The sequence below is a fragment of the Sphaeramia orbicularis genome, chromosome 18, assembly GCF_902148855.1.
Source record: "Sphaeramia orbicularis chromosome 18, fSphaOr1.1, whole genome shotgun sequence".
Lineage (NCBI taxonomy): Eukaryota > Metazoa > Chordata > Actinopteri > Kurtiformes > Apogonidae > Sphaeramia > Sphaeramia orbicularis.
In genome coordinates, this window is record NC_043974.1 from 36,498,934 (window position 1) to 36,521,432 (window position 22,499).

At 35.3% G+C, this 22,499-nt stretch overlaps 1 protein-coding gene across 1 annotated transcript; it reads right to left on the reverse strand.

Annotated features, from left to right (window-relative positions):
* Positions 1-246: 246 nt before the first annotated feature.
* On the reverse strand, positions 247-17,637 carry fga (fibrinogen alpha chain). Its single transcript, XM_030161923.1, has 9 exons — positions 17,416-17,637; positions 10,301-10,417; positions 9,109-9,207; positions 7,280-7,463; positions 6,293-6,438; positions 6,076-6,174; positions 4,768-4,926; positions 2,765-3,323; positions 247-956 (listed from the first exon to the last, which is right to left on the reverse strand). Exons 1-9 carry the CDS (start codon positions 17,635-17,637, stop codon positions 247-249), a joined length of 2,295 nt encoding a protein of 764 aa, XP_030017783.1.
* Positions 17,638-22,499: the final 4,862 nt, after the last annotated feature.

Below are 22,499 nucleotides of genomic sequence, written 5' to 3' on the forward strand. Positions count from 1 at the left end.
GCCAATCGGATCCACATACGGACTGTTTTCAGGCTGTAGTTTTCCGGTTTGTACGTCACCCATACAACTCCATTCTCTATCTCCTACGGCGTATTTTTCTCGGGGTCGTACGATCCTTTGTACTCTTTGTCCATTTCGACATTTTGTTCGTGTCAACACGTTGTTCATTACATGTTTTTGTAAAGGTATCAATTAATGGCCTTAAAACACCACATTTTTGTGTCACATTTCTCTTCTTTTTTTCTGTTAGAATGCAGCCGATCGGATCCACATGCGGACTGTTTTCAGGCTGTAGTTTTCCGGTTTGTACGTCACCCATACAACTCCGTTCTCTATCTCATATGGTGTATTTTTCTCAGGGTCGTACAATCCTTTGTAATAAATTCCGTTTAAATGCACGGCGCGACAGTTGTTGAACCACCAGCCCCCCCCGTACATCTCCGCACAGTTCTCCTCCCACTGGTCGTTGTCTTTGTCGAAGGTACTAAACTTCATCCCGTTGTGGCTGATGTACGACCCCGTATCGGTCTTGGGCGCCACCAGGGCGTCTCCAGCGTCCCCCGTGTACCCGGACACCTGCAGCGGGTACCCCTCCCCCTCTGAGCCTACCCTGATGGTGTACTCAGCGCTTGCTACACCCCCTTCCCAATCCTCCAGCTCCACCTTTAGCAACGTCTCACCCTGATTGGTCAGCAGGTGGAGGTTCTGGTTGCCGAGCCAAACCTCTCCGCCACCCTGCGCGTCGACGGAACCGAACCCTTGGCGGTATTCGGCCCAGCTGCGGTTGAAGCTAACCGCGCCGCCGTCTCGCTGCTGGACTAACACCCACCCTCCCATCAGCCCCTCCTGCTGACAGTAAACCTCCACTACCTCGGACGAATCGTCACCGCCGGGTTTGATCTTAAACAGGCCGTTCTTTTCCCCATTGAGGTGGTGCTGCAGGGCTGCGACGCAATCTGCGAACAGAAAGGGGCACAGCGCAGACCGCCAGTTAGCGACGCCCACTTTGGCTCCATGAGCTGAAATGTTTGACAGTGATTATAACATTAACCCTTTATTGGGCAAGTGACTATTTTTGGTCATTTCTGCATACATTACAAGACTGTGACATTAACAGTTACAATGAGTCAACAATCTGAGGTCCAATGTGGTCTCCAGGGTCTGTAAGGTCCACCTCTGCATGAACAGTGAGTGGACCTGCTTTGTTTGGTACCATGAAGTAATGGTACTAATGTAAGGAATAAAGTTCAAAGGGAGAATGTGGATGTGGACAGGGGTCTGGATCAGCACTGATGTTCTAAAATACATGGTCCTTTCACGTTACATGTGTTTTTGTACATAATTCTTGGATTTTTTTTTTTTTTTGCCATTTATGGGCAAGGAACCAAATATGGTAACTTCACTGACCTTGATTTCTATATAACAAAAAAAAATTTTGAAAAATTTCACAAAAGTAATAAAGTCTTGTTAGGTCCTCCAATAACACACTAAGTAATTCTGAATTTTAGAGTATTTCTATGAGTGTCCTATAAAGGGTTAATGGTTGCTTTCCCTGTAAAAGTATTCATATCCTCAGAGTATTTATGTAAAAATACTACAAGTAAAAGGTCCTGCAGAAAAAAAAAGAAAAACACTTACTGGGTCTCTGTGACTGATGTGCCATTGTTAGATTTTTAATAGTTTCTTATGAAAACGTGTTGCTTCTGTTTGAGCTGGATATGAAGCTTGGACTTTTACTGATAAATCTGAGGTTTCATCACATGATACATTAGAAAAGACCAAAACAAAATGTCTGGATAGGCCAATCTGCTTTCAGTTCATAAACTTTATTTCTCCTTTCATCTTTTACTACAATTACAAGTAAAAGTCACTGTTTGATGGAGCCGTTCAGATGTTATAGATGTCGGAGAAGGTTGGAGATCAGCGGTTTAATCTGAATTCGGTATCGTCAAAGATAGATCATCCATTGTGTCAAATCTTCATCTGAAAAGCAACTAAAGCTGTGGAGTAAAAACTACAAATTCTGTAAAGTTACAGAAAATGGAAATACTCAAGTAAAGTACAAAATACCTTTGATGAACTTTTGGCACTTCATTACTTTCATTAACACTAATCTGTAAGATTAGAATGCAGGACTTTTACTGTAGTACAGTTACTTTTACTCAAGTGCATCTTTACTCCCATCGCCTTGTGTATTGTTTTCCTTTGTAGCCTATAGTTTTTTGTACTTCAAACATTCAGAGATCTGGTTGGTTGCGCATGAAGAATCTTCAAGAATGTGGTTAAAATGAAAATTTGCCATAAAACTGTGATTTCAACAAGAGGAGGAATGCTTTGCATCAGATTTAACTCTTAAAATATTGCATCTGGTAGAAAATCAAATCTTATGGATACAAACAAAAAAATTACAAAAACAAAATGACTAAAACCTTTGTCAATTAACTCCTTCAGCAAAACATTTTATCCCTCTGCATTTTGTTAGAAATTTGTTACAAAGCAAAAGAATGCCAAAACATTTTTCATATTTTTTAGTTTCCAAAGGCATTTGTCTAAACATTGAGCCAAAATATAGGAAATATCAGTTAATAGCATCTGCTAACATTTAAGCACATTAATCTTTAAACTCTGACATCAAACAATAAGAATTCTTCTGCTTACTTCTTAGTTTTGGTACATAGGGCTAGCTAGCAGGCTAACTGATGCTAATGCTACCTAGCTAGTGATCTGGCTGGTGCAGAGTTTTACTACTCTACTGTTTCGGTACCTTTTCCTACATAATCAGCCTGACGCTCGATGCGCAAGCTCTTCACACTCCGAGCGTGGAAATCTGGAGTATCATCCTCTGTGTTGTCCGTCATGAAGCCGCCGAGGTCGAACGCATCAGTGAACGGATCCGCAAAAGTGGTTTTGGAATCGCCTGTGAGGCTTCCTTTGGTGTCGGTGATATGGAGGGTCTTGGAGGTGAGGGAGGGGAAGAGCGAGGCTGATCCCCCCTTGGTGAGGTCTGTCATGGACTGGCACTCGGGGCCTCCCTCCACCACCTCCTGCGTCCTCTCCACAGGGCCGGAGCTTGTGTGGACGATGGTTGTCTGGACCCGTCGGGTGCAGGAGGAGCTGTGGGTGGTTACGCTGGGCTGACCCAGGGATGTGGAGTCTCCGCCCAAATCAAACAAATCGCCGTTGCTGGGTCCTCCGAGCTCAGTGATGGACTTAGAAGAGGTGGAGGAGGATGAAGGAGAGTAGGTAGTACCTGTGTCTTTGGAGATGGTGGCTGGAGAGTTGATGGAGCCTTCCAGTTCGAGGACCAGCTGGACGTTGTTCACCTGAGATGGAAACAGAAGCCGATTTTTGTAAAAAGTAGAATGTCAATGTTTCTGAATATTTCAGCGAACAAGAAAAATCTGAGATTATAGAATCATAAAGTTACAAGACAAAACTGAGATATCTGAGATAGAGCTGCAACCGATTAGGTCAGGGGTGTCAAACATGCGGCCCGGGGGCTAAATGCGGCCCACCAAAGGGTCCAGTTCGGCCCCTGGGATGTTTTTGCCAAGTGCAAAAATTCCAGTCTTGAATTGAATTAAGCAAAAAAAAATTTAGCTTGAATTAAGGAAAAAATCTTGAATTAAGCAAAAAAAAAATCTTCAATTAAGTAAAAAAATCTTCAATTAAGCCAAAAAAAAAAGCTTCAATTAAGTAAAAAAAATCTTGAATTGAGCCAAAAAAAATCTTGAATTAACAACTTAGATTTTTTTCTTTGTTTTAGTGCAAAAATAACATTAAATTATGAAAATATTTACATTTACAAAGTATCCTGTAACAGTAAAATGTGAATAACCTGAACAAATATGAACAACCTGAAATGTCTAAAGAAAATTAAGCACAATTTTAACAATTTTCTTCGTGTTCCTCAGTGTTTAGTGTCTTTGTAGATCTGATCCATAATGCACATGGAGAAATGAGAAGTTGAGGAATAATATTGTTAAAATTGCACTAAATTTTCTACGTTTTTTTAATTTAAATTTCAGTTTTTTCAGGGTTTTCTTTTTGATAGTTTATAAAGTAAGTATTTTCATAATTTAATGGGGTTTTTTTTTACACTAAAACAAAGACAAAAATTTGGTGTTGTCACTATTTATAGGTTATTATGTTATTATTTTTCTAGTCCGGCCCACTGCAGATCAAATTTAGCTGAATATGGCCCCTGAACTAAAATGAGTCTGACACCCCTGGATTAGGTGCTTGAAGTCAATGCAAAAATTCACGATTCGATTAATCGACTCCAATTGATTGAAGGGAAATATTCTATTGCTGTTTTCCTGAATTGAAGCTTCTTTGTGCGTCACAATAAGCGTCCATGTGAAGCACAACAATGGAACCAGTGTTTAACAGCAGAGCAATGAAGGAAACAAAGCTTTGATTCAGGAGAATTGTGGTTGAATGATTTTTTTTTTGGGATCACTTTGAGTCGATTAATCGGTTGCAGCTCTAATCTGAGATGAAAGTGGTCAAATTAGGAGGAAAAACCTCAAACTGGAGATTTGTAAATTTAAGGGAAAATTGTGAGAGGAAGGAAAATATTTTGAGAATTTCCATGATTTGGTCGGTAGCATTGGTTGGAAGCACCAACTCTGGTATGGGAGGCCAGGATCTGAATCCAGGCCTGGGAGTGTAAATCTATACACAGGTGGACCCTTTTAACGGTATGTACCTTTAATGAGCCATATTGTAAATAAGGGTTATTCAAATCACTGCTGTTGGACTTACATCAGAGAACAGGTCTTCGGTCTGTTGCGCCGCCGCTGGGCTATCTCTGGATTTGTAAGTGGTGTCGACAACGGCGTCCTTCATTTCCCTGCTCTTCATCACGTGCAGTGTACCCACGGTCTCGATGCTCTGGCCCGACAGCGAGTCCAGCTGGGCCATCTGAAACCATCAGGACCACATTAGACCCAGGTGAGTCACATGTGTTTATCAGATCCATAACTAAAGCACCTGCCACTGAATTCACACACTGTTTTGTCTATAAAATATCATTTTATCAGCGTGAATATAAAATAATGTGACTTTTGTTTGAGTTGGTCACTATCTGAAATGTCTGGATGTGTTTGATCATGTGCAAAGATTTATTTACTGAAAAACAGTTTTTATGATTTTGAAAGTAAGTCAACACTTGTCCTCACAACCTGTAGCATAAAACTATGAACTAGATCCAATATCTTGTGCATTATTCCCCTGCTCAAAGGATCAATAAAGTTCTATCTAATCTAATCTAATCTAATTATATGAGATTTTAATCACATGTCCCACATGTCAAGACAATGTCCCATGTTAAAGATTTGAACAGAAATTCTAACAACAACATGATTAAAGTCAGGTCTAGTTAGTTAATTTTCTGGTTCCTTTTTATACATTTATGTTAATTTTGTGTCTTATTTTGTCAGTTTATATTCTATTCAAAATTAGGTCTGTTATTTTGTTGAGGAGATAAGGCTTGCGGAATCAGTAACATCTTTTAAATCACTTCTTAAAAACACATTTTTATAAACTTGCCTTTATGTGATGTTGTCTCCTTTTAATATATTTTATGTTGAATATTTAATGTTACCCTGTTTTGGTTTTTCATTTATATTGACATAGATGATGATGTTTTATTCCATTCTTTCATTTTTACATTGATTTGACAGCATCATGTTATGTTATTTCTGCCCTCTCTACTATTATACATTCAAATTTATTCAGTGTCATATTTTCGTGTTTGCTGTACATATCTCTTTTATTGTGTTGTGTAGTTTTCTACGTTTTAGTGTCTTTGCTTGCATCTTGTTTTTTCTTTGTCTGTCAAAGCACTTTGTAAACTCAGGTTTTAAAGGTGCTACATAAATAAAGTTATTATTATTATTACTATTATTTTACTTTTTGTTTTCTTTTTTCTTCATTTTTTATTTTGTTTTGCTTATTTTGTTTCATTTTTGTTCTTTATTTGTTAATTATTGATTTATTGTTGCTAATTTTTCTTCACTTCACTTACTTTGGTCATTACAAAAGGACTTTAAATATGTGTTTGTTGGTCACCTGTTTGTCCAGAGTGACGTAGCTTTCATGGTCCAGTTCATAGGCTGTGTGTCCTTTGCAGGATCCTTTACAGGACCGCAGCTTAATGTCGATGTCCACCTGAAACAGAGCACAGCGCTGACGTTAGTATCAGTCACTGACATTAACACCAAGGTGGGTTTGGGTTTTTTTTTGTTTTGTTTTGTTGGTTTTTTTGGGGGGGAAGGGGGCTTCATACCTCCAGCTTCTTCATGTCAGCGACCTGATCTCTGACTTTGTCCTTCAGGGCTGCCAGGACTCGGAGCTGTCCATCAATTTTAATCTTCATTTCCGTGATTCTCCTCCTCAGATTCTGGGCCAGGTCGAAGTAATTATTATCATTACCTGGAATAAATGTCAATACAAATGTCAATACTGATTACAAAATAGACAGGTTTTGGTTTTGTTTCTGCTTTAACTTGAGCTGCAGCTATCGATTTTTTTTTTTTTTGGAATCGATTAATCTAAAAATAAAAATAAAATAGGAACAACAATGACAACAGTATAAAAGTGTATAGAAAAATATCTACAGATATAAACAGCAACAAACAAGTCAAATGACTAACGACTGCATAAAATAATATGTAACTCCTTTGTACAACATCCACAGTGAAACTAGACCTAAACTGGACCTAAACTGGACCTGAAACTAGATCTGAAACTAGGCCTAAATTAGATCTGAAAGTAGATCTGAAATTGAAACTAGACCAAAACTGGAAATAAATTAGACCTGATACTAGACCTAAACTAGACCCACACTGGACCTAAACTAGACCGGAAACTAGACCTGTAACAAGATCTAAACTAAACCTGAAACTAGGCCTAAACTAGACCTGAAAAAAGACATGAAATTAGGCCTGAATTAGACCTAAAAGTAGATCTGAAATTGAAAATAGACCTGCAAATAGACCAGAAACTAGACCTAAACTAGACCTGAAACTAGACCTAAATTGGAACTCAACTAGACCTGAAACTCGATCTGAAAATAGGCCTGAAACTAGGCCTAAATCAGACCTGACCCTAAACCTGAAACTAGACCCAAACTAGATCTGAAACTAGACCTAAACTCCACTTAAGCCTGACCTCTTAGCTCCACTGAACCCCTGGACCATGGACCGTCTTGACAGGTGCAGGTCCGAGGGCCTGATTATCAATGGGAGAAAAGCAGATCCAAACCCAAACTGACCAGCGTCGAGGGTGAGCTTCTCCTTCAGGAAGTCGTAGGTCTGTTTGGACACCTGGTTGGCAGAGCGGTGCTTGGCCTGGTTCTGGTCCAGGAGGCTGCGGATCTTCTCAATGCTCTTAAGGAAGCCGTGGTCGTATTTTTCCAGGAGGCCGTGGATCCTGCAGCCGGACGGACATTTAGGACCCTGAAGGAACACGAAAGTTAGCTCACATGTTCTGCAGGTGTTGAGTTTATTAGGGGTCATTCATTCATTCAGTTCTGTGATGTCATACAACATTATTTTTACATTTCTAAATTCATGTTTGGTGTCTAAAGCAGGGTCATTAAAAAGCATTAAAAGTCATTAAATAGATTTTCTGAAAATGAAGGCCTTAATGATGTTAAAAAGCATTAAACTCGATGTCCAGAGGAATTAAACAATTGAATACACTTGATGGAAAAAGCATTGTTATTTAGGATTTATTTTGATTATATAAACATTTCATAATTTTGTGATGATTGACAGGTGGAACCCTTTAATTGCCTATTGTTAGCCTATTGTGGGCGATACATGAATTCAAACATTGTATGCTTGGAACGCAACGTGCTGAGAGCGTGCTCATGCTGTGGCGAAAGAGTGGAGGGAATATTAGCAAATGTGGAAAAAATGGGAAAATGCAAGTTTCAGCAGAAGTGATTGGAGGAGGAACTATTCAGAATCTGGTTAAAGCCTGTCAAAGGTAAACTGTCATAAAACTATATATAAAACTGTATCTGCAGTTGGACATGGGCATTACATTAGTTTAAAATGGCATTAAAAAGTATTAAATTAGATTTGCTGATATCTGCAGAAACCCTGTAAAGAGCCATCAGAGGCGCTCATAACAGTTTTGTGTGAGTATATTTTTTACAGTAAATACACAAATACACTGAGTTTAGTTTCATTCTGAGGTTATAATGAGCATATGTAAAAGCAGATGACACCAGTAAAGCATAAACTCATTCTTACACCCACTTTCTACTCTTTATATTTTCAAAAATTACTCTTACTCTTTAAATTTCAATTTCTCTTTACTTTTTTTTAGTTACAAGTTGCAGGTGGATGTGATTTTGTGATTTAATGTTAATTTCACTTCAACACAATAAGCACCTCCTTTTCCAACAAGACAATAACCAAATAACACAAACAGTGACATGAAAATGAGCAGCATAGAATCAAACCTGTTAGATTTTAAGATGATTTTGTTCAAACTAAACAAAGCGAGTCAAAAACTGAACAAAAATAAAAACATTAAAAAATGCAACAAGACAAAAACAGACATCTTATTTTGGATTTTGGAATTTCATGTTTTAAAATAACTTGAAATAAGGTTAATATAAGAAGATAGAAACAAGATAAATGATTAAAGATACAAAGGCTCAAAATCACCACTAGAGCTAATGATGCATTGGAAAAAAATCTAAATCTTACTGAGTGTATTTTTGTCATTTCTAGTCCAAATATCTCATCACACTTAAAATAAGACATAATCACTTAAAGAGTACCTTTTCGGTGAGATATAAGAACTGATTTTTAGACAATCTTATCTCTCTTATTTCAATCTTTTTTTTTTTTTTGCTTAATTCAAGCAAAAAATTTGGCAAGGAACCAAATATACTAACTTCATTAATATTGATTTTCTACAAAACAATAAATAATTTTGAAACATTTGAAAAAAGTAATAAAGTCTTGTTATGTCCTCAAAAAACACACTAAGGTTAAAATGTTAAATTTCAGAGTATTTCTATGAGTATTCTATTTAGGGTTAACACACATATCTGTATGTTCTACTGGATTTAAAGACACTCACCCATTCATCGGTCGTGCAGAAAGGCCATTCCTTCTGAGTGGCACATTTTTCTGATCGGGTGTTGGGCACCACCGGCCGAGCCCCCCTGGGATCGACAACCTAAAACACACAACAGAAACATAAGCGTCCACAAAAACATATCAGATAACTCATTCAAAGCTAATTCATCTCGAAGGGGTTTTGTTGTTTACCAGTGAAAATGTTCATTTAACAGTTGTACTTAAACTACAGATGAAGGTTATAATAGTTTTGGATTTTTCATTACAGTTTAGTTTTATTTAGTTTGGACTTTTTTTTTTCTCTAATTCAGTCAGTTTTAATTATTTTTTACAGTAGGTTTGCTAGTTTTTATTAGTTTTTTTTTTTTTTTTTAAATGCTTAGTTTTAGTTTAGTTTTGCACAAGTTATATTCACACAATTTTAGGGTCAATGGAAAAGCGACTAGTGAAACTTTACAAGTAACATCAAATGCATTCTATAGGCGGATTATCCTTTTACCAAAAAATAAACAAATAAATAGAAAAACAGAATCATAACAGGTCAGTGTATCTTTTGGGAATTGGATTTTCTTTTCAGGAACAGAAGAAAAACTAGTGGTTAATTGATTTTCATTTTAAAACAGACAAATTAAAATTGAATTTCAAGGCGTTTTTCTTTTTCAGTGACAAAACAGATAAACCAAATTTTAAAAAAGGATTGAGTTTCGTTTTCTCTTCCTAATAATTAAAAACAAAGTTACTACCTGACAGAAATGGAAAAACAGACCAAAAACAGCTGGGTTTTTTTTCTGTCATTTCCAGTTCTTACGAAATCTGGAATTCATAGACATTCATGGAGGGAGTATGTCTACATACGATGTCCAGATTTTGTACGAACTGGAAGATTCGTACAATGCCATCGTTTGTAAGAATTTTTGTGACCTAGGCATTTGCGCTTTTTACAACATCCGGTCTCAGAAAACGCCTTGAAATTCAATTTTAATTTGTCTATTTTAAAACGAAAACCAATTAACCACTAGGTTTTCTTTTGTTCCTGAAAAGAAAATCCAATTACCAAAAGATACAGACAGTAACAGTATCAAAACACTTTTGGATTTTACAAAGTCCATTAACTTTTGACACCAACTGGAAAAAGCTGTGACTGTTTGATGAATTTATGTTGGAACTGATGCTGATCAGTGTGTGAGACTCACCTGAGCTACACAAACTGCACTGAGGCAGGCCAGTAAAACCAGTCGCTCCATGTTCACGCTGTCCGTACGAAGACTCCAATGTTTCCTCAGTGCTGCTGCCGCCACCGCTTTTGAGGCCTGTGGGTTTGAACCAGTGAGTCAGGGGTCAGAGGTGAAGGCTGCTCTGTTGTACTCTATGTACTCCCATTGCAGTAAAAGTACACACTCAGCCCAGTCACTCAGAATTTGACGACAAATACAGGAAACATGAAGCAGCTCAGGACAAATCGATCATGATAAATAAACATTTTGGGCTCATTTGAGACATTATTTGTACATTTCTTTAACATTTCGTAAGTACTATTGTGGATTTTTACTTCATACAAGTAATGCTATATCAATATTTGTATTATATTTTTAATTAGTGCAAAGAAATAACAACACATGGAGCATAAATGCACACTTTGAGGTCACTTCAAGAATAATGTCAGTGGGGTTTTTTTTGGGTCGGATTAACATTTCCATGAATGACTGAAAAAGGAGTATTTGGTTAATGAAAAAATACAAAAAAAAAAATGAGTTGAATAATAAAATATCAAGAAAGGACTATTGATTGACTCTTCTTGTTTTTGGTTTTAGCACAATTCTTAATTCAAAATGTATTATTTTATAACGATTAAACAACAGAATAATTCCTTCCAATTCCTACTAAAAATTTCAGAGCTGAAAAACATATAAAATAAATATTAAGTATTTGTCTTTAGTTTCTGCAGTTATTAATAATAAGAAAATAGTTTTTAAACTGCAATACTGTTTCAAATAAAACTGTAAAAATGTGAAAATGTTTGAAAATGGCAAACAACTCATCCTTTAATACAGAACCAGCTAAAAACAACCATAAAAAGTAGAAAGTAAAGGGATATGTAAAAGATATCTGTATAGAAATAATAACACTATAAAAGTATACGTAAGACTACAGTGTCTCTATATTATTACATATCATATTATTATATTATATTACGAACAAAATTAGAATAATACATCTCAAGGTTTACATAACATATATCCCTCTAAAGCTATTTTATCTAGATTTTTTGACATTGAAGAAATACGTATCTTTTGTAATTCTTATCCTGAAACCACTTTACACTTTTTCTTTCTTTGTGCATTCTTCTGACTTTTGGTCTAAAATTGAAAACTATCATCTATCTAAATATAATGAAAATATAGCTCGAACATCTCAAAATGTACTCACATATTTTGAACATGACATACATAGTTTAGAATTTATTGTTAATTTGATCATTTTGTTTAGAAATTTCACATACGCAAAAGTAAATATGCCAAAACGCCCAAATTTAAAAATCTTTGACTGAATTTTGAAAAAATATATTAAATCACTGGAATTTATCTTGAACAAAATAAGCACAAACACTCTGACAATTTATAGAGAATTCATTAACATGGACTGAACTCAGTCTCTGATGTTTTTTGTTTTTTGTTTTTTTCTTAGATCTTTATATTTTCAGTTTTTATTATCATCATGTGTCTGGTCTTCTTTGTGTCTGTAAGTCTTTGCATTATTTTAATTTATTTGTTTGGATGATTTTTCCTTTTGACATCTTGATGTTTGTTCCAGATTTCTCTGTTTTGTATACACATATATTTTCAATAAAGTTGAAAAAAAAAAACTTATATTTATATATATTCTTAACAGATACAGCAAAACTTGAATGAAAGTAAAGTAGCAACATTAAATTTTATCTTGAGCTAAAGTTAAACACATAACTAGTCACTGCTACATCCGTTCATTATGCTAACATATTAGCATTAGCATTAACTTTAACATTATTAGCACACTTTGACAATTTAAACGTATCCCGACGTATCAAACTTTCTCTAAAATGCTGGCATAAGCTGAACTATGTTGAACTATGAACTATGCTAACTACGTTTTATTTTTTATTGTGCTGAATTTCTTTAAAACATTTTAAACATTTTAAAGTGTTCACATAATTCTACCTGGCATCATGTGCGTCACAAAAAGCGTCCGTGTGAATCATAAAAGCGGAACCAATGTTTAGCTGCAGCGAAATTAAGGAAACAAAGCTTTGATTCAAGAAAATTGTTATTGATTTTTTTTTTTTTTTAATTTATGCCAGTCGATTAATCGATGAATCCTTTCAGTTGTAATCTTTGATTGGACTCTGATGGAGCTCTAAGAGGAGGAAGTACTTGAATGATATGTGGAAATAAAACATGTTAAATGAAGGAAAGTTAGTTTTTATTTCCTCTGTATTTGTTGAAATACAAAAAAAAAAAAAAAAAAAAAAAAAAAAAAAAAAAATCTATTATATAAAATGTAAGTAAAACAACATATTTTAGTAAGATTCTGTAAGATACAAACCAAACTAACTAATGATGTGCACATGAACCACTGTTACTTTTGTATTTTCTCCACTAGAGGACGCCAATTGATCAATTTTGGTTTTGGAAAGTCTCCATGAGTTTACATCCACTTTACTGTTTGATTTGAGATTAAATACGGGATAAGGACGTCGGAAATGAAGCTTTTTCACTGTGCAGCTGCAGCCACACACAAATAGAGCAAAATAAATAGAAAAAACAAGAACAGCAGCAGCTTTACAGTTCAAATTAAAATCCATAAGAAGAACAACAGCAGGATTTGAATTTATAAATCAGGAAAGGTCATAAAAGGACCAAAAAATGCAAAAGTTAAAACAAATAAAGTAGGGACAAACATAAGCAGCAAGTATTAAAACACAAGGTTTGTGGGTTTTCAGATCCACTGGAGTTAATTTCCAGTGGGTGGACGTCGTCAACATCATCCTACACACATCTGCTTATGAGCTCAATTAGTTATTATTAATTACTGCAGAAACACAGTTGGAATCTAAAACAGGGCTACAGACTTTATGACTTCTACACTTATATTTTCACATCCAGTGGTTAAAATAGCTTTTTTTTTCTTCCTGATATTGAACAGAATGTTCAGACTAAATGTCAATGATAAAGTGAAGAGTGGCTCTGAGAAATGTTTAAAACTTTTCTTTTAGAACTTCTGTCTATTTAGAAATCAGTTCACCATGTTTACATAATCTGAGAAAAAAGTCAGAATTCTGGCTTTAATCTCAGAATTCTGACTTTTTTCTCAGAATGATAATAATAATAAAAAAAATATTAGACCTTAATTTTATGGTTTTTTTTTCCAGTGGCCCTATCCTCTTCTGTAGTAAAACCATTAATGTGAAAAAATAAATAAATAAAAAGTTAAAATTCTTTGAAAATAAACTGGCAAATATTTTTAGAGAATAAAATATGTTCTGAGCTCACAATATACTGTCAGAGAAGAATATGACAGATTAACCCTTTATAGTTCACTCATAAAATACTCCTAACCTTAGTGTGTTCCACTGGTCTACAAGTAAAGTACTTCCAGAATAAAAGTAGTGACATTTGACCACATGTAAGTCACTAATAAAGAAAAATCAAGTCAAAAATGTTGGTTAGCTGAAGTTTCCAAGGTACAGTCTCGGGTCAAAATGGGAAATTTGAGAATCAGCGAGAGAATGGGTTTAACTCCAAAGAAATATTTGTCTCAGAGCTACTACATATCCCTCAAAACACTGTCTGCACATGACAATACATTCACTTTACAGGTTCTATCTAGTGGAACATTCATAAATGTAAAGAGTTCCTTTTTTTGTCAGATGGAAAAAAAATACGTTTCAGCTACAACCTATATTCTTCCTCAGAAGAGTCACTTGATATTACTGCGTATATGTCATATGACCTGTGACTGAAAAAATGACTGAATAAGTGTTTTTTGTGTGTTTTTTTTCTGTTTTTTCTTGTTTGTTTGGTTTTTTTTTACATTTGATTTTCATATTTTTATTGATGTATTTTTTATAACTATATCCTGTTGTATCCCTGTAAAATGTTTAATGGGTGAAAAGAAAGAAAAATGATAAAAACAAAAAAGTGAATTACAAAAAATAGAATTAGTTGGATTTTTGTTTGTTTTTTGTTTTGTTTTGTTTTTTTTTGTTGAATGTGTGTTTTTGTATTTTGTTTTTTTTGTTTGTTTCTTTTTTGTTTTTTGCTGTTTTTTCTTGTTTGTTTTTTTTTACGTTTGATCTTCATATTTTTATTGATATATTTTCTTACAACTATATCCTGTTGTATCACTGTAAAATGTTTAATCGGTGAAAATAAATTTTAAAAATGATTTAAAAAAAAAAGTGAATTACAAAAAATAAAATAAGTTGGATTTTTTTTTTTTGTTGTTGTTGAATATGTGTTTTTATAATTTGTTTTTTGTTTCTTTTTTTTGTTTTTTTTCCTGTTTTTTTTCTTGTTTGTTTTTTTTTACGTTTAATTTTCATATTTTTATTGATATATTTTCTTACAATTATATCCTGTTGTATCACTGTAAAATGTTTAATGGGTGAAAAGAAAAAAAAATAAAATAAAAAAGTGAGTTACAAATAAATAAAATAAGTTGGAAAAAATAAAAAAAAGAGATAGTTGCCTCACTGTATGCAGAAATTACCAAAAATAGTCACTTGCCCGATTAAGGGTTAATGTGGGGAGGGAAAAAAAATATGGTTGAAAATTCTCTGTGGTTGCACTGCCTGATGGGTTTGTTCTTGAGGAAACACAAGGAACAACATGTTCTAAGTTGATGGCTCTGAAGTCTGACCACAAACATGAGTTCAGATCATCTCAGACGTCCTCAAAGATCCCACAGAGCGACCCACTGGTGGAAACCTCCAACAGGAGTGTCACTAATTGAGACACTGGAGATTTCCTCAGTTCTCCTCCACCAGGACTGCTGGGAAATCTGCTCCACACAGGAAGACACATCCACATTTTACACTGTATGAAGTCAAATCCACAGTGAACACACACAGTGTTCCTCATGTTCCTGCAGGTGTTCATCAGTTTTACTTTCACCACACTGTGGAGCTAATACTGGTACACTGGAGTGGTTGGAAATCCCCTCATTTGCAGATTTGATGCGTCATGTGAGCTAAAGTCGAGCTGTTTTCACTTGAATCATCAAGTTACTGCAAGAATGGTTCAGTTTTTAACATCTGCAAAGAGACACAAACCAATACTTTTATTTTTCTTTCCTTTAACAATTTAAGAGATTTAGTATTTCTGCATTAACTTGACCAAATCAGTGCTAAAGAATTATTTTAACCCTTAAACACCTATTGAGACAACTACAGCCAAACCACTGGATAAGATAAGATAAGATAAGATAAGATAAGATAAGATAAGATAAGATAAGATAAGATAAGATAAGATAAGATAAGATAAGATAAGATAAGATAAGATAACCCTGTAACACCAAACGTATCATATTTGATACTTGAGTTTTGAAGCCCTATGCATGATCACTGTGACATTTTTTTTTTTCATGAAAAACCTGATGTATACAATTAGATACATGCAATACACAGATAATCCACCAGGGGAGGAATTCCTTCACCAGAGGCCTTTCCAGTGACACTACAAGACTGTCATTAATGAGGAAGGAAGAAGAACTTTGACAATTTTGAAAAGGATTTACCAATTTGTTAGACATGTTTGTGTTATGTTTTTGTTTGTTCAAAAATAATAACATTTGAGCATTGAGACCTGATGTATCTAATATGATACAAAATTGAAACTCCGACATGGAAATTGATATTTGAAAAAAAAAAAAATGGAGTTGTTCAGAAGGACCAGTAAAGGCTCCAGTTTCAAAGAACTGGAATTTTCTGTCAATGATTTAAACATTAAATCAGAAAATCAGAAAATTCAGAAATCAGAAAATTCCAGTTGTTTTGAAACTGGAGCCTTTATTGGTCCTTCTGAACAACGCCAATTTTTTTTTTTTTTTCAAATATCAATTTCCATGTATGAGTTTCAATTTTGTATCTTACTTGATACATCGGGTCTCAGTGCTCAAAAATTATTATTTCTGAACAAACAAAAATGTTATATAGCATAAACATGTCTAACAAATTGGTAAATCCTTTTCAAAATTGTCAAAGTTCTTCCTCCTTCCTCATTAATGACAGTCTTGTAGTGTCACTGGAAAGGCCTCTGGTGAATGAATTCCTCCCCCTGGTGGATTATCTGTGTATTGCATGTATCTAATTGTACACATCAGGTTTTGCAAGAACAACAAAAAATCACACTGATCATGTAGAGGGCTTCAAAACTCATGTATCAAATGTGATACATTTGGGGTTATAGGGTTAAATATAAGAAGTTTAACTTTTACCAATTTGGGTCGGGGCAGCTTGTCACTGAGGGGTTATAGTGGGTCCCGAAGACAGACCAGTTGTGAACCATTACTTTAGATGATATAAATACTGACAGCAGTGGAAGAAGGAGTAAGTATCTCCACCATGTTCGCTGTAATCAGATACCAAAACCCTGTCACTGCACTATGTAATGTCTGATTCTGCATTTTTCTGTCAACTGAGGTCTTTTTTTTTTAACAACTTTATTTATCATTTTTCCATAATAATGACATCATTAAGGCATTTCTTACACAATTTGTGAACTTGTCCCCCCCATCCAGTTGGCATCCCCACAAATATATCCATATACGTAAACACACGTTTCAAATGTCATAGACTGAGCTCTTTTTTATGACTTTATATACGACAGCTACAGGTAGTTTAATCTACAGCGGTATGTCACATTGAGTAGGTGACAGGTGTTGCTATGCCAACCGTTAGCCACATTACGACACCATATGTTTCCTAGTAAATGCAAACAGAAAAACAGCCCCTGAAGGTCTGCAGCTTGGAGACACTTCCTGTCAGAAGAGTGTACTCGACAGCTTTTCCCGGTTTTATTTTTATGCACAGAATGTTTAATTTGGAGGCCTAACAAACGGCTTTAATCCGTGCCCACGTGGCTGTTTTCTAAACTCAGTTCTTAAACATTCAGCCTGTGAATTGTGCTTTTGAAGACACCGGCTCAACATTTGACCTCAATTCCCCAGATTTCCCTGGTGAGCGCTTAGCACAACCACGCAGCCCTCCTTGGCCACGATTATACAAGTTTACATCCCCCTCCTCCTCCATTAGAGGCCTTTTACAACTTAATACCCCAGCTGCAAACACACACTCAGGGTTCAGGTTGGCATTTGCACACAAATTGCCTCCTTGTCCATCTAGTGCTTCGGTGAAACCCTTGAGGATGCGGGTTTGTCTGACACATGGTTTGGACCATGTCTGGATGAAGTCCCTGCAGGTGAACCTCCGTCTGCCTTGACCTCTGAGCAGCACATTTACTGACTCCAGAGATCCAGTGCTCTGTTGATGGTTCATCACGAAGGTAATGAAGAGAAAGAGGAAGGTCTGAAGGCATCAGCACATCAATCCATCAGCACAAACATCAATCATGTGTACAAGAGTAAACACCCTGGAGGTCTGGTGGGTTTTCATCTGAAATATTTTTAGTACGTGGTATATACAAGTGAAAAAATGAGGAAAAAGGACCTAACTGTTTAAAACCTGACGCATCATCGCTGATGCATATACAGTTTGGACGGCTGTAACTCTTTCACTGTTTGTGCAATTGGAAATATTCTAACGGATTCTGAAACCTGAGATGTTACATTTTATACGGGGTTATTCAACCTCCTAAGACCCAGGAAATATCAGCAAAGTACAAGCTTTTTTATTTTTTACTAAATAAGTGCCTATACTGCAAACATCATGATGCAACAGTTTTTTCAGATGCAGTTTTTAAATTTTTTTTGGAATGGCCTTTGTGGTGGACAGTTTTCTTTTCTTTTTTTTTTTTTTTTGTATAAAGTTATGAAACTCTTGTCCACAAATGTGGACAGAAAACCCATAGCTGGGTCTTAGGAGGTTAAAAAGAATGAACTGATTTCATTACACAATATTTTAAGAAGAAAAAGCAAAAGAAAACTCCAGCCAAATCACAAGTATTCTACTCACAATCAACTTTTATTTCCTGTCTTACAAGTGTTCAATGTGTCCACCACCTGCTGCACAAACAACATCAATGCAATAAGAGAATTCCTCCCAGATGCATATCAGCATATCACGATCCACTGAGTTGATCGCTGTTGGTATTTGATGTTGAAGGTCATCGAGGTTAATGGGTAGCGGTGGAACATAAATGTGATCTTTTATGTATCCCCACTAGAAAAAATCACACACGGTGAGGTAGGGACGGGAATCGAGAACTGGTTCTTTTTGAGAACTAGTTCCCAGTAGCTTGATTCCTTGGAATCATTTGCCTGCCTGTTTAACAATTCTGCTTATCGATTCCGCCTTTGTTGTGTATGTGTGATGACGTCACATGCACGCTGCATTGTTTTGCTCAGAACGTAGTCAACATGGCATTAAGGATGAAACACTCCAAAAAGACGACACCAGGTCCACTTGGAACACTGTCAAAGCTTCCATTTCTTCACAAGAGTGGAATCCCTCCAGTATGCTCAAATTTTTGTCCACAGCATGGGAATCATTTTCCAGGACCCAGTCTTTCTAAAGATGATTGGATTTGATTTTCCAAAACAACAAGTGATGATTATTTTTAGTGATGACTAATGTGCTGATTATTGTCTCCATTTGTTATTTAGACAATGAAATATCAGAGTTCTTTAAAAAAAAAAAACCCACTTCATTAGTGTTTTGTTTAGTTTCACTTTTTTTTATTTTGTTCTCATCTTGTTTCTTCCAGGGATTTTAACCCGTAAAGGCCCAGCAATACTTTTATGTCAGTTCCCGAATGAAATTTCCTCTATATCTAACCTTTCTTAAGTGATTTTTCACCATTTCTTTATAATATTATGATCTTTATTTTGTATTTTGATTTGCTACTTAGCTACGCTTGTGAATCTAGCGGCAGAGTGAACACCAGGCCGTCATCTGGGCCCAGTTCTGGTGTGGACAACAAACATCCTGCCCCTCAAATAAAAGCTTCCGAAGGTAGGTGAAAGGAAATGAGGTGTACAACAATGGGAGACAGAGGAATTACAAAAGTAATGCATCTTAAGTTTCACTTTCAATGTGCCCCCCGCCCCCGAACTGGACCCAGCATCATCTGTTATTATTATTTGTGCATACTGTATATGTTATATTTTCTGTGCAGATGGAAATATAAAACACAGGTAATACAAATAAACCTGTTTCTACTCCTGTATTCCCTCACCCAATGAGAATCAAGAAGAGAATCAACAAGGAATCGGATCGATAAGCAAAATCAATAATGGAAGCGGAATTGTTAAATTCTTATCAATTCCCATCCCTACGGTGAGGTCTGGGGATCTGTCGGGCCAAGCACAAAGAGCAAGATCTTGGGCCCCCTTCCCACCAATCCATCACTGGGGCACATTTTCATTAAAAAAAGCTCAAACTTAAAAAACTCCTCTTTCAAATGCTCACTGACTCATTCTGTGATGATGCTTGAGAACTGAAGCAATGCGTCATGAAATCGGTTCATTCTTTTTAAATAACCCTGTAGGTTTTATCGGGTCATTACAGTAATTTCACTCATGTCTGTACTAGAAGCTGGAGAAGAAGCTGTTTTAGCAGAATTATAACATGCAGGAAATTGTAAATGTCTGCTAGATTTTGAAAGATCTGGAAAAATGGGCAAACGGACTCACTCAGTATATTTTCTAACTTTTTTAGAGTCAAAATAATAATAATTGATCATTTAAATGATTATTTATCTAAGTTAAGAGTACTTGCACTATCCTTTTATGTGGTATTATTGTGAAAGATATTACCGTTCTGTCTTTGTCTGGTTTGTTGTTTTGGTTGTTGGTTTTCGTCATAGTTTAGATCTGTTTTTGTTGTTATGCATAATTGCAAACTAATATAAAAAATGCTGAAAGAATAAGACAGAAAATCCAGGCAGACCATTTTAGGCATAGGGTTTAAAGGGTTAATACTGTGTTTGATGGATTTAATTAAAGCCTTTCTTGCCTCAGATGTGTCTGTCAGACATCCAGGACCCAGTTTTTCTAAAGTACATTGGATTAGATTTTCCAAAACAAGTGCTGCAGTAAATTATTATTTTTAGTGATGACTAGTGTGCTAATTATTTTCTCCATTTGTTATTTATACAATGAAATATCAGAAAGTTCTTTTTAAAAAATCACTTCATAAGTGTTTTGTTTAGTTTCACCTTTTATATGGTTCTCATCTTGTTTCATCCAGGGATTTTAACCCATAAAGGCCCAGCAATACTTGTATGTCAGTTCCCAAATGAAATTTTTTTCGATATCAAAACTTTCTTAAGTGATGTATAACCATTTATTATTATATTATCATCTGTATGTTGTATTTTATCAGTATAAATCTGGTATTTTCCTATATTTAATTCACTGATTGTGTAGATGTTCATAAAAGCTCAGATTAAAATTTAAGTTTATTTATTAGAAACAGAGAAAAGTGAGAAAAAAGTGACTTTTTCATTAAAATCCATCATTAACTGAACATAAACCAAGTGTCTCCATCCACTGTCATTGATCCAACTCCATGGGTTTTACTGGTGAATCAATGCTGTAGAAGATGACGGTGTTTCCACGGTAACTACGGAGCCTTTGAACGTCCAAATGGGTCATATCTGATGACCATGAAAAGATGACAAACTGTATTTTACACCAATTATTAACATGTATTGATAGGATTGGTGGATCAACCGGTATTAAACAGTTTAGATCAGTAGATACTTTAGGTCACTGGCATCTTTTTGGGCGTTTATGGGTTAAAACCAGCCCCTAGTGGCTGTCAGTGGTATTACAACTTCTTTAAACAGCATAAACTGTGACATGAGATTTTAAAACACTGAAAGTTTGGTGTATATCTTCTCTAAAGACACTGAGTCATGATTAAATGGCTTTTTTTCATAACTGTGCTCAGCTTGTGCAAAATCCAATATTGCCATTAAAGTTGCAATTAACCCATAAAGACCCAAATATCTACCGGCGACCAAAATCCTTCACAGATATAAACTGTATAATTCCTGTTCATCCATTAATCCAATCAATACATGTAAATAATTAGTGTAAAATACAGTTTGTCATTTTTTTCATGGTCATCAGATATGACCCATTTGGACGTTCAGAGGTTCTGTAGTTACCGTGGAAACACCGTCATCTTCTACAACATTGATTCACCAGTAAAACCCATGGAGTTTCATCGGTTACAGTGGATGAAGACACTTATTTTATGGTCGGTTTTGCTGGAAAAAATTATCTTTTTCTTCAGTTTTCTCTGTTTTTGATGTAATAACCCTCAACTTTCATCTGAGCTTTAATGAACATCTATATAATCTGAGCATTAAATACAGGAAAATATCTGATTTTCTCTTAAAAATGCAAAATACAGAGCATAATATTAGAGTAAATGGTGATGAATTGCTTAAGAAAAGTAGATAAATAAGAATAATAATAACAAGAAGAAATTAGAAGAAGAAAGATAAAAATTCATTTGGGAACTGACATAACATGGAGTTGTCACACTAATCATAGACAAGCTGTTAACAGGAAGTACATAGACAGATGTAGATTTGACATTGTGGAGCTCATCTTAGCATTAGGTCACAGTTTTTATTTTTTTATTTTTTTTTTTTTCATTTAACCTTTATTTAACCAGATAAAATCCCATTGAGATTTAGATCTCTTTTACAAAGGCAACCTGGCTATTATTGATTATATGTTTTTACTGAGCTTTAATTTACAATAATAAACCAATATCCATGATGATGAGTTTGAGCAAAACTTAACTACAGGTAATGTTTCCTAAATTTGCAAAACAGAAACAGAACTGTCGCACCATTCAGATATGATGAGTTGTTTGTTTTAAAAAAAAAAAAAAAAAGATTGAAATTAATCAGCTTTGACACAACCTCCCTCTTTGTTGATGTCATTTACCATCTTCTTTTACTTCACACGCCTCCGTCCTTCATTTTCTCTAATTTCTCTCATTATTTCTCTCATTTTCTTCCCTTCTGGGATGCCTGTTTTTGCTTCATTTCCTTCCTCCTTTTTCTCCCGCTCTCTTTTTTCCTCATTTAATCATTCTGCCTCTTTTCCTTCTTCCCTTTGCTTCCCTGAGCTTTGGATGGAGTCTAATTGGCTTCTGATGCATTTTTAATGTTCAGGCAGCCAAACCGACAACTGCCTGCCACAATTTCATCAGAGTGA

Bases quoted from the DNA above. Each gene is read 5' to 3' on its own strand.
- fga (XM_030161923.1), bottom strand. From the start codon at position 17,637: ATGAACCATCAACAGAGCACTGGATCTCTGGAGTCAGTAAATGTGCTG. The intron at 3,324-4,767 runs GTAAGTCCAACA...TTTCCATCTCAG, and splicing joins CCGAAGACCTGTTCTCTGAT to GTGAACAACGTCCAGCTGGT. The intron at 957-2,764 runs GTACCGAAACAG...TTCTGTTCGCAG, and splicing joins GGCTGATTATGTAGGAAAAG to ATTGCGTCGCAGCCCTGCAG.